Source organism: Heterocephalus glaber, unplaced genomic scaffold (genome assembly GCF_053883595.1).
Source record: "Heterocephalus glaber isolate CG9 unplaced genomic scaffold, H.glaber_assembly_v1.0 deba00000594, whole genome shotgun sequence".
Taxonomy (NCBI): domain Eukaryota; kingdom Metazoa; phylum Chordata; class Mammalia; order Rodentia; family Bathyergidae; genus Heterocephalus; species Heterocephalus glaber.
Window position 1 is genome coordinate 13,573,487 of NW_028258151.1, and position 18,718 is coordinate 13,592,204.

Below are 18,718 nucleotides of genomic sequence, written 5' to 3' on the forward strand. Positions count from 1 at the left end.
AGTATGGCTAATAATGGAGTATTATATATAAGAATATATTTCCTATATACATACCCATGCAAATATACACTCAACGGTCTCTCCCTACTTGACTTTGAAAAGAACCTTGTTTGCTAATCAGGATTTCTCTCCCAAAGCCAGGCCCTAGTTTTGGATGTTTTAATTACCATAACAAGGTCTGGAAGTTTCCTCCTCAGAAAAGTTGTCAACCACTGAAAAACATCAAACAGCCAGGCATGGTGGCACACACCTGTAATCCCAGTACTCAAGAGGCTGAGGCAGGAGGATCACCACAAATTCAAGGCCAGCCTGTGCTACATAGTAAGCATAAGACCAACCTAAACTACAAAGCAAGACCATATCTCAAGAAACAAAAAGGATGCCAGGGGTTTAGCTCAGTGGTTCTGGCACCTGCCTCAAAATCGCAAGGTCCTGAGTTTGATTGATCCCCGGTACCAAAAAAGAAAACAAAAACCCAAAACCAAAACAAAAAAACAAACAAAAAAAGAAACAAAAAGGATGCCAGGGGTAAGCACAAGCCCAAGTTCGATTCCCAGTACCAAAAAATCAAATAAGTGACAAAGAGAAGGTAAAGTTTCTCAAACTTGGTTTCTTTCATAATACTAAGACCAGCTAGAATATAAATCTTGAGTTGTATAAATACATTAATTTTCTTGAGTCAACTAAATCAAATAAAATGAAAGTGATATACTGTATTTTATATTTAAGTCTATGAAAACTTCTATTCCCAAAGGCAAGTTCTTCTGGTAACTAAACAGTGTATATCCTTTAAAAGACTTCCTCCAAGCAACAAAGAACTTCTATTTCACCACAATGTCGCTCTGGGGCAAAAAGCCCTGGATGTGAATCTCTGCCTGATCACTTTTAGCTGAGCACTTTGTGTGAATTACTTAATTTTCTTCATTTTTGCCAATTTCCTCATTTGTAAGATAAAGGAAATGATACCAACTTCATGGAGTTATTGGAAACCTTTGTATAAAAGGCCCCTTCCGCCTGCTGCGCAAGCGCAAGGACCAGAGTTCAATCCCCGGCACCAAAAAAAAAAAAAAAAAAAAAAAAAACCAAAAGGACCCTTAACAGTGCTGGGAACTCATCAGGGCCTCCAAGAGTGGCAGCTGGTATTATTACCACTTTACAGGACACGTGAGGAGCTCAGGGAAGTTTCTACACAAAGTGCTCTGTTTAACACACATAAACTAAGGCCTCGATGAATAAAGGACAAAAGTAAGATAAGGACCTCAAGAGTCCCAGCTCTGCTTCCTCCAACATACTACAATCTAGGCAGCACTTCCTGAAATTAACGCACGACCCAGCAATAGGTTCTGCTATACCACAAGAAAGATGGAAACAATAGCTAGGCCATGCATCGTGATACCTTTCAGTGGGAAGATAACTGTACTTGATAAATATTAGCTGACTTAGATTTAGTTCTTTATTTCAGCACTTTTATCTCTTGTAAACCAATAACCATAAGATGTTTCTAGAAAGACTACTGATAAGCCAGGTGTGGAGGCACATTTCAGTACTCTGGGTGGCTGAGGCAGGAGGAAAGTTTGAGACCAGCCTGGACAACTTAATGGACTTAGCGAGACCTTGTCTCAAAGTAAAAAATGTGCTGGGCACATAGCTCAGTGAGGATGTGGGTTCAATCCCCAGTACTACAGAACAGAACCCAAGTGTGGTGGTGCACACCTGTAATCCAAGCACTCAGAAGGCTGAGACAGGAAGATCACTGTGAGTTCAAGGCCCACTCAGACTACATAATGAGTTTAAGGCCAGCCTGAAATACAGTGAGACCCTGTCTCAAAAAAAAAAAAAGACAGGAAAAGAAGGAAGAAAGGAAAAAGGAAGGAAGGGAAGGAGGAAGAAAGATCACTGATGGATGGATAGAACCACCATAATTTCAGATAAAGAAACAGATGTAGGGCCGGGGATTCAGCTCAGTGGTTTCGCCACCTGCTGTGCAAGCACAAGGACCCGAGTTCGATCCCCGGTACCAAAAAAAAAAAAGAAACATATGTAAACTAATTCTGATGGTCACAGTAAATTAGGAGCAAAATATGAACTAAACTCTAAATACTCTTTCTCAGAGACCATGATATTTCTCTTAAGCATTCACATTTTTTTTTTTTTTTTTTTTTTTTTTTTTTTTACACAGAGTCTTGCTACGTAGCCCAGGCTGGCTCTGAATTCACAGTGATCCACCTGTCTAAGCCTTCCAAGTATTAAGATTACAGGTGTGCACCACTACGCCTAGCTAGCATTCACTTGATTCTTAATTGACATTTACTGGTTATTTAATTCCACAGACCAAGTCACATGTTTGGAATAACAACATCTATAACACACCTTTCAATTTCCCATCAAAGTCAGGGCTTGTGGCCACTTGGAGTCCTGGATGTGGTAACAGAAAACAGGTGACATCAGAGAAACATGAGTGAATGTGATTTCGAACATTCTGAATTTCTTCATGTTGATGTTCTTTCACCTGCCAACAAAGACCAACAATTTACCAACCAAAGGCTATTTGGTGTTCTTCACCAGGAATCACCAGTGTGAGAACAAAGAAAAGAAGACTTTCCCAACTCTGAGGGAAAACTCAGAACCCTAAGAAACAATAATTGCACAAGTGTGATTAACTACACTTGGCTCCTATAGTTAACTAAAGACAGGTACTAAAGAGTTTGTTTGTTTGTCTTTTAAAAAAGTATTAAGGGGCCAGGGATTTAGCTCAGTGGTTCCACCGCCTGCCTCGAAAGCCCAAGGACCCAAGTTCCATCCCCCATACCAAGAAAATAAAAAAAAAAATTTTTTTTAAGTATTACATAATGCTTAAGAACAAAAGCAGGTTTGTAGACAGGAAGGAGGATCGAGCTATGTCTGACAAAGGACTCCTGTGCTTTGTTTTTTGGGGAACAGGATAGGTTTGTTTATATCCATGCTAAAGCAAATAAGAATTTAACAGAACTACGAAGCATGGTAGTACATGCCTATAATCCCAGCACAGGAGAGGCTGAGGCAGGAGGATCACTGCCAAGTTCAAGGCCAGCCTGGGCTACAGAGTGAGTTCAAGGCTAGCCTGGACTATACAGCAAGACCCTGTTTTTTAAAAAAAAAAAAAAAAGAACTAAAATTCTGAATGTGACATTCTAAAGGCCCATTAAGCTGAGCATGGAGGCACATATCTGTAATCTCAACACTTGGGAGGCTGAGGCAGGAGGCTGGCTGTGAGTTTGAGGCCAGCAACTATGCAGCAAGACTCTCCCTCTAAATAAATAAAGGCACATTAGATCCTGATTTAAAATGTGAAACAGAAATTATAATTATACTTAGGCTTTTGACTAGAATTGTTCTCTATAATCCCTGGACATTATATACCCATGTCCTTTAATTTTATCACGAATAAATAATATTCATTTACACTAATATTCATACATATTTAACACGCATAGTATCATTTTCAATAATCTGCTTTAAATTCAATATCCAAAGGTAAATTAGAAAGTCATTAATACATTTAGGTAATTCCACACCACAAATTATTCCTTCTTACCTGTAAACGTTTATCCAAAAATGCCATCCCTCCTTGTAGTCCATAGTTATACTCATAAGGGAAACTCCAGTCTCGAACCAGAAACATGAGTGTCTATTTAGGAAGAGAATAAAACATATTATGACTTTGCATAAATGCATTTTCAAGATAGTAATTGCAATATTTGTGCAAAGACCCGAGTTTGATCCCCAGTACCAAAAAAAATAAATAATTGCAGTATTTGTCTGCACAATCCCAATTTCTCCAAAGGGGGCAAGGTTATGTGCTGAAAGATTTATCTATTCCATAATACAGAAACTTTATAAACATTAGAAGGACATGTTTAAGGCAAATATGAAGTCAATATATCTCAACTGCTAGTTTCATCCTCAACAGACTGTTGAGACAACGTAAATTTGGGGGTCTACCCTAAAGGCAAGTAGGGAGAACTTAGTAAAGGACAAGAGAGCAAACAAAGTGGCACCAACCAAAAATGAGATCTGCTATTTATATTAGAAAGAAAAAGAAACAGTGCAGTTTGGCAGGCACCTGTAGTACTATCTGAACGCCCCCAAAAAGGGAAAAGAAATAATGATTACATATTAAGGACTGCTAGCCTCACTGAGGATAAAGCACAGGTCAGCAAATGTCATCTAGTAAGAGCCAGAGAGTAAATACCTTAAGCAGCTCCTGAGTTCTGCTGTAGTAGCAAGAAGGCAGGCACAGCTGACACATAAACAGATAAGTATGCTGTATGCTACTAATATTTTAGGTATGGATGCTGACATCTGAACTTCAGGTAATTTACACATTATGAAATATTCGTCTTTTCATTTCTTTTTCATCCATTAAAAATACAAAAGCTAGGGCCAGGGATTTAGCTCAGTGGTTCTGCCACCTGCCTTGAAAGCATAAGGTCTCGAGTTCGATCCCCAGTGCAAAAAAAAAAAAAAGCCAGGACTTGGGATGTCCCTTAATAATTAAGCAAAGCACTTGCCTACTAGCACACATGAGGCTCTGGGTTTGATCCCCAGCACTACACAAAATGTATATATACATATATAAAAGCCATCTTTGGGCCGGGGATTTAGCTCAGTGGCACCGCACCTGCCTGGCAAGTGCAAGGTCCTGAGTTCGATTCCCAATACAAAAAAAAAAGCCATCTTTAGTTCATAGGTAATAAAAACAAACAGAAGGACAGATTTAACCTATGAGCTGTAGTTTGATGATATGTAAACTAAAACAAAGATATGAATTACAATCATAGTTAATATTCTACCTGGAAGGGTTTTTGGAAAATTTCATCCATTGCCAGACGACCATATTCTGTGAAGAGCTTTAAAAAAGAAAATTTGCTTTATAATCAAAATTATTTTAAATACTTCTATGCTATCCTTTAGCAAAGTGCTCATTTAACAGACTAGATATTACTTATATTGAAACCAAGTTCTATAGTTTATAAAGCCCACAGGAAGTCAGCCATGGTGGTGCATGCCTGTAATCCCAGCATTTGGGAGGCTGAGGCAGGAGGGTTTCTGTGAGTTTGAAGATACCCTCAGCTACATAGTGAGTTTAAGGCCACCTTGAGCTACATAGCAAAACCCTGTCTCAAAAAACAAAAAGTGCACAGGAGCCATGAACCTTAAAATAATCTTGATTATTCCTTGCTCTCACATTCCACATCACAATACACCAGCAAATCCAAAATTCAGTCACTCACTAATTCCACAAGGTCCAGAATACTGCAGTAATCTCCCAACTAGTCTTTCCACTTCAGCCCTGGCCTCCCTAGACTTTTCTCAAGACAACAGCCACAGTGGCTGTTATATGGTTAGATAATAGCACCCTCTGCTTGACCCTGCACCCTCAGTATTAAAGCTAGTCCTTCCAGTGTAATCCAGCCTTACTGTCCCCCTTGCTGTGTCTGAAACACACTGGTCACACAGCTGTCTCACAGCCTCTGTCTTGGCTCTTCCCTTTGCTTTGTTTGTTTGGTTTTTTTTGAGACAAGGTCTCGCTGTGTAGTTCAGGCTGACCTTGAACCTACTATATAGCCGAGGCTGGTCTCGAACTCATGGCAATCTTCCTGCCTCAGCTGCCAGAGTGCTAGGATTACAGGCATGTACCACCACACCCAGCCCCTATGCTTTTAATGTTTCTCCCCTAGATATCCTTGATCAGTTGCCTCACTTCTTCAAATCTTTACACAAATGACTTCTTTTCAAGGAGCCTTCTGTGGCCAACCACCTAAAAAGAAAAGATTACAGCCTTCCACATAGTCTTTCTGCCCCACTCCCCCAGTACTGGGGATTGAACTCAGGACCTTGTGCTTGCCAGGCAGGCGCAGCACCACTGAGCTACATCCCCAGCCCATTTTTCTTTTTTAATATGTTTCCAGTACGTACATGCAGTTTACAATGATCTTGGGGAGTGGTTACATGTACATACTACAGCTTGTTTCCTTTTTTTAATTCCCTTTCCTTCCCTTCCCTCCCTCCTCCAACTTTCCTATCCCATTTTTCATTCTTGTTGATATTACTAATCTTAGTTCACATTATGGCATATTATGTTTACATTAATTGAGGTTATTACCATATAGTATTTACTTGTGTTCCTTTTTTATTTTTTTCTCCCTAACACTCATCACTGTCTAATGTACTGCACCTTTACTTGCCTTCACTAGGATCTACCTTTACAATGAGCATTTAATTCCCACAAGGACAGAAACATCTGACTATCTTGTGCATTCTATATGTCCAGCGCAAGAAATATACTGGGCCCATAGTATTTACATCATTCAAATGACTGAATGAAGGGGACTAGTGACGGGGTGAAACATACATTTACCTCTATTTCTTCATGAAGCCTCAGCCCACTAAAACTATAACAAAATGAAGTTTACAAGTTATAAACTCACAGAGCAAAGAGGATGGGAAATAGTATGATAACAAAAAGAGTTGTCAAAATTTTTGAAGGAAAAGAGACAGATGAGAATTGTTGAATTTTAGCTTCTCCTCTCCTGCGAAGAAATCTAGAAGACAAAGCCAGGCATGGTGGCACATGTCTGTAATCCCAGCACTTAGGAAGCTTAGGCAGGAGGATTGCTGAGTTTGATGCCAACCTGGGCTACATAGTGAGTTCAAGGTTAGCTTGAACTACATAGTGAGACCCTGTCTCAAAAAAAAAAATCTAGGAGGCAGGGGCCAAAAAGAAGTAAGCAGATTCTCTCAAGAGAATCCCTAGAAGGCTCGGATATTATAAACATGTAATTACCTTACAAGGGAAGCATGGGAGAGGAAACGGCAAAGAAATAATTCCAAATTTCTAGAGAACGCATCTATAGCTCCAGATCCAAATCCTCACCCAGCCCCATGCTCTTCTGACCCCTACAAAAGATGCTAAGTGTACTAACTAGAGAAGATACAAACAAACCTTAGCCTTGGAAACCAAACTCAACTGAAGTAGGAAACAGCTTAGAAACATACTTAAGTGAAAGTGTACATACTGAACAGCAAGACCAAGCCTGCTCATCCTACTGGGGGTTTAAAAGGTTTAAAGAAATACTCTCGGGGGAAACTGACAGTCCAAGAATAAACTTGCTCTGGACAGAGATTTAGCTCAGTGGTGCTGCGCCTGCCTTGCAAGCGCAAGGTCCTGAGTTCAATCTCTGCTACAGGAAAAGAACAAAAAAAGAATAAACTTGCTCAAATACAGACATTTAGGAGTTGGCAAGAAAATAGCTAGGTAATCTTGCCCTGTCACAAGGTCCACCCTCACCACAGCTCCCACTGGGATTCATAGTGGCTCTTTCTTAAATACAGGAATCCAAGGGATACCAGATATTGGAGAAAAGCCTTTAGCAGAAAAAAAGAAAATCCATGTCCTTCAATTCTAGAGCATCAGCTTATATTATTCTCTTTATGATTTCTTTCCCTTCATTTTCTCTGTTCTCTTACTAAATACCCTTTGCTAAATACCTATTATTAACATGTTAAACCTCTGATGAATTCTTTTTTCTTTGTGTGCCCTTCTCCACTTCCCCTCCACCTTCGCCCCCTTATTCTTCCCTTTCTCATCCCTCCCCATCTTCTATCACTCTCCTTTTTTCTCTTCTCTTTCACTGTCCTTCCTAGTGTCTGCTCTGTATCTTTATTCAAATTGTTGAATAAGTTTTCTCCGATTTATATTCTGATTATTCCTCTATTGAATTTTTTATTTGTGCTGTTATAGTTTTAATTTCCAAGAGCTCTTTATTGTATTTTTTTAAGGGCTGGTGATTTTATTATCATTATTATTGTCTACTCTCACACCCTGGAACACTGCTACACAGTGGATGCTTCTTAAATATGTGCTCAGCAGAACAATACAATCAGTAAGCCCTATTTAACTGCTTGCTACTTGGGGCATGGGTGCAAAACTCTACTCCTTCCTTGTCTGATTTATACTCCCGTCTTCATTTTTCTTTGCGTCCTTAAGGTAAGCCCAGCGTGAAACTGAAGCACAGGGGGCACTGGTATATAGTAAGTTCCACAAGCACAGTAGATACTCAATGTGCATTACGAGATTACAAAATAGATGCAAACTGGATTTCCAGAAGAGCAGTTAGTATCCTTGGCATATAGTTAGGCCTTACCACTCAATGGACAACTGACACATTGGCTAAGGCTAGAAAGGAACTAAAATTCGTGCAACCCCTCCAGGCAAGAGAAAAACATCTTGCAAACCCAGCTCTGCAAAGTCCTTTTACAGTATCTTATTTCTTTCTTTTTTTTTTTTTTTTTTTTGGTACCAGGGATTGAACTCGGGACCTTCTGCTTGCGAGGCAGGCAGCGGAACTGCTGAGCTAAATCCCTGGCCCAATCTTGTTATTTCTTAATTGCAACATCTTATCTCTCTGAAAATGATTTACAAAGAAAGAAAATGAAACTCAAACTAAGACACATTACCATGAAAACAGGGCATAGGCCAGGGATTTAGCTCAGTGGTTCCGCCACCTGCCTCGCAAGTGCAAAGACCCGAGTTCGATCCCCAGTACCAAAAAAAAAAAAAACATGAAAACATGGCAAAAATAAGATCTTACTAGCTCCAGAAACAAAAAGGTCACATACAAATGATCAGGAATGAGATAGTGTAAGACTTCAGGAGCAACACTGGAAGCTATAAGACAATGAAGCAATGCCTTCATAATCCTAATAGAAAATTAGTTCCATTCTCTACTTCTAGGATTAGACTAAAATATGCTCGTATTTAAGACCTCAAAAAAGTTACCTTCTATGCATCCTTTCTCAGGAAGCTACTAGAGAATGAGTGTAATTGAGGAGTGAATAATTAGAAGATTAAATAGGACCCAACTAAGGTGGAAATTGAAAAGAAATTGCCAGGATTGTAGCAAAGAAAGCATTGAATGACAATTGTGTCTATAAGAGGCAATGCAGACTACAGCAGGGCTCAGTGCCCAGGAGTTAGGTCTCCCACGGGAAAGATAAAACAAGGCTTACAATTAGATGGTGCTTCAAAGTGTTACAAATCTGTGGGTGCATTAGTAATCAGCATAAAGAAAAGTAAATTGAAATGCAAAAGACAATGAAGGTAATTAATTACAAGAAATATAATCAGAGTTTACAATGGGCCTATAAAGAACATGTACAAGCAGCATTCACGGGTCCAGGAGCCCCAAAGACACCAAATCTGCAGATCCTCAAGTCCCTTACATAAAGTAGCAAAGTATTTGCATATAACCTACACATATCCTTTAAGTCATCTCCAAATTACTTACAATGTCAAATTCAAAGTAAATGCTATGCCTCAGGAGGATGAGGCAGAACTGCCATAAGTTCAAGGCCAGCCTGGGCTACTTAGTGAGTTCAAGGCTAGCCTGAACTATATAGTGAAAAACTGTCTCAAAAAAAAAAAAGAAAAAAAAGAAAAAGTAAATGCTATGTAAGCAGTCATTATGCCATATTGTTTTAGGAATAATGACCCTTCAAAAAAAAAAAAGAAAAAAAAGAAAGAAATAGCCTGGGCATGTTCAGTATAAGCTCAATATTTTTTCAAATATTTTCAATCCAAGGTTGGCTGAATCCATGGATGAGAAACCTTTGGAAATGGAGGCCCAACTACATACAAGGTGCGATTAAAAAAAAAATATGGTGAATGTCTGAAGTTCAAAAAATTTATTACAGTAAAAGACTCACTGCTGTTAATACTTCTCAAAACATTCCCCCTCACTTTGAACCCACTTAGCCCATCATTCTTGTCACTCTCTTAAGTAGTTCTGGAAGTCCTCTTTTGTGAGTGTCTTTACAAGGTGTGATAAAAAAAATGTGAAGGCTAGGGATTTAGCTCAGCGGCACAGTGCCTGCCTGGCAGGCGCCAGGTCCTGAGTTTCATCCCCATACAAAAAAAAGAAAAAAGTGCCGGGGATTTAGCTCAGTGGTACCACACCTGCCTCACAAGTGCAAGGTCCTAAGTTTGATCCCCAGTATCTAACAAAAAAAAATGTGATATAACTATTGAAATAAAAGAGGAAGGATGGGTTGAAGGATGGAGAAAATAAAGAAAATTAAATCTTAATTTAGTATAAGTTATCAATATCTAAATTTTTTAAATCAGAAAGGAGCAGTATAAACATGTTCTTAGGCTGGGTATGGTGGCACACGCCCGTAATCCCAGCACTCAGGAGGCTAAGGCAGGAGGATTGCCATGAGTTCAAGGTCAGCCTGAACTACACAGCGAGATCCAGCCTCAAGAAAAACAAATCTAGAACCGGGGCTAGGAGACAGCCCTGCCTGAAACCTCAAGTTACACTCTTAATAACACCACAAAATAAATCTAGAAGTACACAGCATACAACAAAAAGCACTGTAAGTAGCTGCCTCTAAAGAAAGGTACTAGATAGTACAGCCCTTATGGAAAATAGTGTGGTGGTTCCTCAAAAAAATTAAAAACAGAACTATCACATGATCTAGTAATCCCACTACTGAGTATATATCCAAAAGAATTGAAATCAGTATGTCAAAGGTGTATTTCTACATGTAATGACTATTATTCTTTCACACTCCATGTGTCTCAGGATTAAAATGGAGAGCTGATGACCCCTGAATCTTGCTTTCCTTTGTGACTTCTAAACCATTATTCTCCACTGTCCTGCAAAAAGCTTATTCCTTTAGGATCTTTAGCACTTTGTATACTTATCTTTTTCCCTCCTTCCTCATCACTATCCATCTACTAACTACTGGTCCTTCCCTCTCACTGGGAACTTTAACACCTATCCTTATCCTCTGACATTTTTCCTCCACCAAAATAGGGATTTCTGTTCAATCCCTGCCTCACAACTCCTTGACAACCAACTTCCAAGATCTTTTCCACTCCAATATATCCACATCTTGGACTCTGTCACCCATAGAAGTTCTACCACCAAAGTCAAAAATTCAAGCATTCTACTCTTATTACCATTTCTTCAACCTTTTAAAAAAAACTATTAAACTATTCCCATTATTACTATTCTTTGCCCTCACCAAGACTTCCATTCCAATGACGCCTCTACTTCCCCTTCCAAACAGATCCTCTTCCAGAATTCCCTTTCTCAATCTAGAAGTATACAAGTTATTCATAACATCTCTATCTCAACCCCCAAACTCTCACTTCAGAGTATGTAACTGCTGCATGTACCACAAAGAGTATTTTTACTAGATTAAATACTTAATATACAGAAAATTTTAAATGTGTTTCACTGGGAAAAAAATCTGTTCAGAACAAGGCAGCCAGTGATCTTTTTACAGTAACTCCTAACATCATTCCTCTGCTCAAAACTCTCTTGGCTCCCATCTCCCCCAGAGGAAAAGCTCAAACCCCACATGACATAGACCTCAGTGCCTCTCTGACTTCATCACTTAGCCCCTTCCATCACATACCCCAACCCAACCTATCAGTCACCTTGCTCCACTCCACCTCAGATCATCCTTGCTGCTCTCTCTCCTTTAATACTTTCCCCAAGACTTACCTCAATGACTTAATTACCCACTTTCTTCTATTCTTTGCCCAAATCAGTAAGGCCTTTCTCTGACCACTCTGATCCACCTCATCAATATACACACAGAGTACAGGATTACTACAAATAAAAAATCTTCCCTCACATTCCAACTGTTTACTAAAAACTAACCAATTATTTTTCTTTGCGGTACAGGGGATTGAACTCAGGACCTTGAGCTTGGCAGGCAGGCACAGTGCCACTGAGCTAAATCCCCGGCCCTTATTTTTCTTAATCTTAAAAGTTTAACATGATATAATATAATGTTAAAATATATGAGGAATATATACCTGCAGCTGTTGAAGATCATCTTCCTGAATGTTCTGGGACAAATTGTATATCTAGAAAACAAGAATCCAGATTGATACTACTCTGGCTTACTTCAAAGGAATCCCGAACAAGTCTACAGCACTGAACAGAAGCTTTGTACACTTAAAGATTTGTATACAAGAATATGAAGCTGGGCCGGGGATTTAGCTCAGTGGTTCCACCACTTGCCTAGCAAGCACAAGGACCCGAGTTCGATCCCCAGTACCAAAAAAAAAAAGAATATGAACCCTATTCAATAGTAATATTATCTGTCTGTTGGAAAACTATAAGGCTTAAACCATGAAATTTTTCTTAGTTTTCTTCAGTGCTTACCAAATCTACATTTTCTATATGACATAACTGATGTAATTTCAATTTCCATGTTTTTGGTTTTTTTGGAAAAATGTTATATACAATTTACCACCAAAGCAAAAAAATAATTTAGCTCCTCTTGAATATCTAAGAGCTTAACATACATAAAAAGAGTATTTCTATATCACCAAAGAAATCTTGTTAATAAAACAGTAACTAAGGACCAGGGATTCAGTGGTTCTGCTGCCTGCCTGGCAAGCGTAAGGACCCGAGTTCAATCCCCGGTACCAGAAAAACCAAAAGCAGAAAAAACCAGTAACTAAAACTAGATGTTCTTCATTTACTGCATTTCCTTTTTTATTTCCAACTCAAGTGGTTTTACCTGAACAGAACTAGTCATGGTGCTCAGAGCAAAGATGGTAGCACAGTCTTTCACAGTTGACTGACTGTCAAATGCCCCCTGGGTATCCATCAGAACAACTGCAACCTAAAAAAGAAAAGAAAGAAACACAAATGGGCTGAGCATGGTGGTGCACACCTATAATCTCAGTACTTGGCAGGCTGAGGCAGGAGGATCACTGAAAGTTCAAGGCCATCCTGGGCTACATAGTGAGTTCAAGACTAGCCTTAACTACATAGCCAGACTCTATCTCAAAAAACATAAAAACAAAAAACACACAAATGGGTTAAAGTGAGAAGTAGGGATATGTAAAGGACATATTTGTTACATGAGCCTTAAGTCCCTGCCCACAGGTCCCAGAAAAGTGCAGTTACTTAGGTGCCTTGCTCTGATTCAAGCACTTTGCAGGAGACAATGTGTTCTGCCCTGGTAAGATGCTACAAAACAGGCATACAGAACATGGACTGCCCTATAATCAAAAAGCCCAACAGTGAAGTCCATTAGCTCACTATTACCCAATTAGCCAACTAGCACCATTAGCCAGCCATTCAATGTTTTTGTTGTTGCTGATAACGTTGAAAAACAAATTTAAAATACTGACTTAAATTTAATCTTTTTTTTTTTTTTTGAGACAGGGTCTCACTATGTAGCTCAGGCTGGTCTTGAACTCACTATGTAGTCCAGGCTGGCCTCAAACTCATGGCAATCCTCCTGCCTCAGCATCCCGAATGCTGGGATTACAGGCATATGCCACCATGCCCAGGAAGTTTAATCTTATGTGCTGAGATATTTTTGTCATTTATCTACAAGGCTACATTCATTTCTTGAATTTCTAAAGTTTCCTGCTTGGGCTGGGGATTTAGCTCAGTCGTTTCGCTGCCTGCTGCACAAGCGCAAGGACCCGAGTTTGATCCCTGGTACCAAAAAAATAAAATAAAATAAAATAAAATAAAATAATAAAGTTTCCTGCTTATTTGACATAAGAAAATTAACATTTATTTCAACTTTCACAAAAGACAGAATACAACAAAGATGCCACTGAGTCTAGGCTACCACTGCTCTCTATAAAATACAACAAGAGGGCTGGGGATTTAGCTCAGTGGTTCCAAGGTCCCAACTTTGATCCCCAGTACCAAATAAATAAATAAATGCATACCTACATACATACATACATACAACAAGGGTGAAGGGAGAGGAAGGGAGGGGAAAGGAAGAAAATCAAATTAAGATGTGTTCTGTACATATGCCGATTCCCCATGATGAATGTAACCATTATGTATATACTGCAAACATGTACTAATAAAAATTTTAAAATAACGATAATATACAACAAGGCTTTATGAAACCTTAGGTTTTCTAAAATGGCTAAAGAGTCTATTGCACTCAAAAAAGGAGATTTATGCAAAATGTTAAAATACTTTATAATCCTCACATGACTTGCTATTCACCATTCAGAGTCATATAATTTAAACATAAATCTTCAAATCTGTGCATAATGTAGGCAGTTCAAAGAGAGGACAAAGTTTAACACACTCAGAAGATAAGTACATTTGGAAGCCAGGCATAGTAGCACACACCTGCAATCCCAGCACTAGGGAGGCAGAGGCAGGAGGATCCAGGAGAGTTCGAGGCCAGCCTGAACTACAAAGCCAGACCTTGTCTCAAAAAAAAAAAAAAGGGCCAGGAATTTAGTTCAGTGGTTCGCTGCCTGCCCTGCAAGCACAAGGGCCAGAGTTCAACCCCCAATACCAAAAATAAAGTAAAATAAAATAAAAAATTAAATTCATCAAATAAATGTCTGACTTCACTGAAACCTAGATTATTGCAAAAGCCAGCAGGGAAGCTTTTGTGAGATTCTACTGAGCCCAAGAAGAGAAATTTCATATTCAAAAAACACTTTAAAATAAGATTTACAGTAATAAATACAAGGGCCAGGGATTTAGCTCAGTGGTTTTGCCACCTGCTGCGCAAGCACAAGGACCCGAGTTTGATCCCTGGTACCAAAAAAAAAAAAAGTGAAAAGGCAACCCACAGAATGAGAATAATGTCTAGTATTTGGAATGTATCAGGAACTTCTACAACTCAAAAACAAAGACAAGAGCCAGATGTGGTGCCACATGCCTGTAATTCCAGCTACTCAGAAGGCTGAGGCAGGAGAATCCCATTAAGAGCAATCTGGGCAACTCATCAAGGCTATCTCAAAAGTAATTTTTAGGTTTGGGGATTTAGAACAGCGGTTCCGCCACCTGCCACACAAGCACAAGGTCCTGAGTTCGATCCCTGGTACCAAAAAAAAAAGTAATTTTTAGAGCTGGGGATTTAGCTCAGTGGTTTCACCGTCTGCTGCACAAGTGCAAGGACCTGAGTTCAATCCCTGATACCAACAAAAACAAAAGTAATTTTTAAAAGGCTGAGGTTATGGCTCAGTGGTAGAGCATTTGCCTAGCAACCATGAAGCCCTGGGTTCAATCCTCAGTACTACAAAAAAAAAAATACCTTCTTTAAAGAAATAAAAAGATAACCCAACTAAAATATGGATTTGATTTGAATAAACATTTCTCCCAAGAAGATATTGAAATGGCCAATAAGCATAGAAAAAGATATTCAATACCATTAGACATTAAGGAAATGCCAATCAAAACCACCATTCGACCCACTTCACACCTGACAGATTGGCTAAATCAAAAAGTATCAGGTGTTGGCAAGGCTATTTGAAGTCCACAAGTTTGAGGTCCACCTGGGCTACACAGAGCTCAAGGCCAGCCTGGACTACAAAGTAAGACCCTATCTCAAAAAAAAGAGAAAAGTTTTGTGTATCGGTATAAAATAATCTTTAGGTTATTCAGGTGAGAAAAAGATAAAAATGGAGGGCTGGGGATTTACCTCAGTGGCACTGCACCTGCCTCGAAAGCACAAGGTCTTGAGTTCGATCCCCGGTACCAAAATATATATATATAAAATCTTTATATATATATATATATAAAAAAATCTTTATATATATATATAAAATCTTTATATATATATATAAAATCTTTATATATATATATAAAATCTTTATATATATATAAAAATGGAGACCAGTATGTAGACTATATTACATATATTTTTTAAAGAAACAGAATTGTCTAACATTTGCATATATATATATATATTTATACAGTAAAAATCACTGGAAGTTTAAATCAGAAACTGATGACAGCTAAGAGAACTAATGACAGAAAGGGAACTAAGTGGCTAGAACAGTCAGTAGCTCTAAGTAGGCAAGTGCTGAGACCACAGGCATGTGCCTCCATGCCCAGCTTACACTCTACTGTTTTCAATTCTGTTCCAGTCCTTTCTTTTCAAAATACTAGTCACAAGCCAATAGACTGATTTCTCTACCCATAATGGGTAATGAACATAGTTTAAAAAGGTGTGGCCTTGGGCTGGGGATTTAGCTCAATGGTTTCATTGCCTGCTGTGTAAGTGCAAGGACCCGAGTTTGATCCCCAGTACCAAAAAAAAAAAGGCTGTGGCCTAAAGACATAACTACACATTTACACAAGAAGATATTTATCAGGATGTTCATTGTAATAAGAATGATAAAAAAGTAAAGCTGGATGAGGCACACACCTGTAATCCCAGCACTCCAGGAGGCTGAGGCAGGATTGCAAGTTCAAGTCCAGCCTGGACAACTTAACAACACTGTCTCAAAAATACAAAACATTTTAAAAGGGGCTGGGGATGTAGGAAGTGTGAAAGCCCTGGGTTCAAGCCCCTCCTCCCCCCCCCACATACACTTTCACACTACCAAAAAAAAGGCAATGAAAAAGTCTACCACTAAGAAAATGTATAAAATGTAGTATATTCATATGCTTAACATAATTTAAAGGAAATAATCCAGATATACATATTAAAGAATGTTGGGCCGGGGATTTAGCTCAGTGGTTCCGGCGCCTGCCTCATAAGCACAAGGTCCGAAGTTCGATCCCAGGTACCAAAAGAAAAAAAAACAACAACAAAAAACAAATAAAGAATGTTGACTTTTAATTAAAAAGTAAAAGCAAATGAAAAGAATTCTCTACTTTTTAAGCCATGTAACTTCGAAGGTAAAATCTTGAGTATTAAAAAATGAGACAGGGCTGGGGATTTAGCCCAGTGGTTCCGGCGCCTGCCTCACAAGCGCAAGGTCCAGAGTTCAATCCCCAGTACCAAAGAAAAAAAAACAAAAACAAAAAATAAGACAGATGGGCCGGGGATTTAGTTCAGTGGTTCTGCTGCTTGCCCGGCAAGCACAAGGTCCCAAGTTCGATCCTCGGTACCAAAAAATAAATAAATAAATAAGACAGGGCTGGGGATTTAGCTCAGTGGTTCTACCACCTACCTCACAAGTGCAAGGTGCCAAGTTCGATCCCCAGTAGCAAATAAAATTTTTTAATTACAAAATAAAAAATAAGACAGTCATATTAAACTCTATTTCGGCTAACATCTAAAGAATTGCTAACAGTCTAAGATATATGAGAAGTCTTTTCATTCTTACCTTCTTTCCACCTGGCTTCTCTACAGTGAAAACTTCACTCCAGATCTGAATCCCGGTGGTTTCTGGGTCAGAACCTCCTCTCCATGAAAATCCTGTTAATGGTTCCTCTGGGTCACCTAACCAATTTGAATGACCACCTTCCTTCTACAGAAGAAATAAGAGATTTCCATTAAATCTTTTTTTGTATGTATGCTAGGGATCACACCTAGGGTCCTGTATCTGCTAAGTAAGCACTGTACCACTGAGCTACACCTCTAGCCTCCTTGTTAAATTTAAATAAGTAATCTCATACACTAAGGATAATTCATGATCTTATTTTGCACATAAACGTCTCATTTTCTTTCTTCAAGTGAACTAATTCTTCCTCACCTGAGAATATAAGTATCGTAGCATGAAGTCCAGAATGAAGGACTTGCCCTTTCGGAAGGCACCAGCCACAGATACCACCACCACATCAAGATCTCGGATATGGTCCTGTAGGAGGATGCTGGCCAAGGCTTTCTCTTCTAGCTCAAAGGAATGTTGGTCTTTGTGAACCAAAACGACTTGCACTGGCCCAGGCCTTCCACTCTCCATGGCATCACCTATGTTAATGTAGAGAAAAATAAATTAGTTCCAAATATAAATATATCTTTAATATCAAGAACAAAAATTTCATAAACTGCACAAATATACTAAGTGTAGAAGGAAAAAAATGACAAACTTGACTTCCTTAAAATTAAGAAAGTTTAGGGCTGGGATGTAGCTCATGGCGCTGCGCCTGCCTGGCAAACACGAGGTCCTGAGCTCGATCCCCAGTACTAGGAAAAAAAAATTTTTAAAGTTCAACCAGACATGGTGGCACATGCCTGTAATCCCAAATATTCGGGGGCTGAAGGATGAGAACCCACATTCCAGGGCAACTTAGCAAGACGCTGTCTGAAAAAAATAAAGTGTTGAGGGCCAGACAGGGTGATGCATGCCTGTACTCCCTGCACTTGGGAGGCTGAGGCAGGAGGATCACCATAAATTCAAGGCAATCTTAGCCTACATAGTGCGTTTAAGGCCAGCCTGAACTACCTGGGGGGGGGGGGGGTAATGCCTGACTTGCCATTAAGAGGTGGGGCCTGGTCAGAAAAGGTAGGTCATTGTAAACAATGGTTAGATCTCTCTTCCCAGCTCCTCGACTCACTCTGCTTCCTAGATGCCATGAGGTAAGCAGCTTTTCTCCACCCAGGCCCTTCTACCATGCCATTTCTGCCCTGGAGCCAGACAACTATGGGCTGATACCTCTACAAACATAAAGGCCAAAAAAAAAAACCTCTCTCTTTTTAAGTTGTGGATGCCAGATATTGTGTCCCAGGGACGAGAAAAGTGACTAAGACAGATATTCAATAGTCAACCTATGAAAAGGTGCTTCTATACCATTACTTATCAGAAAGATGTAAATTAAAACCACAATGAAATACCACTGCCTTCCCAGCAGAAGACCTAAACTTTAAGACAATATCAGCTATGGGAGAGGATATTCCAGGAGCAACTGGATTTTTCATGCTTTCTGATGGGAGCATATAACACAGTATAGGTACTTTGGAAAACTACTGGCAATATATATTT

General features: G+C 39.2%; 1 protein-coding gene across 1 annotated transcript in view; it reads right to left on the bottom strand.

Annotated features, from left to right (window-relative positions):
- Atl3 (atlastin GTPase 3) overlaps positions 1 to 18,718 on the bottom strand; it is a 41,131-nt gene that overhangs the window by 12,453 nt on the left and 9,960 nt on the right. Inside the window, exons 2-8 of the mRNA XM_004852570.4 lie at positions 17,492 to 17,706; positions 17,123 to 17,266; positions 12,586 to 12,690; positions 11,873 to 11,923; positions 4,833 to 4,889; positions 3,575 to 3,667; positions 2,371 to 2,509 (exon numbers count right to left, since the gene is read on the bottom strand). Of these exons, the coding sequence (XP_004852627.1) occupies positions 2,371 to 2,509; positions 3,575 to 3,667; positions 4,833 to 4,889; positions 11,873 to 11,923; positions 12,586 to 12,690; positions 17,123 to 17,266; positions 17,492 to 17,706 (804 nt within the window). The remainder of the gene's footprint in view (positions 1 to 2,370; positions 2,510 to 3,574; positions 3,668 to 4,832; positions 4,890 to 11,872; positions 11,924 to 12,585; positions 12,691 to 17,122; positions 17,267 to 17,491; positions 17,707 to 18,718) is intronic.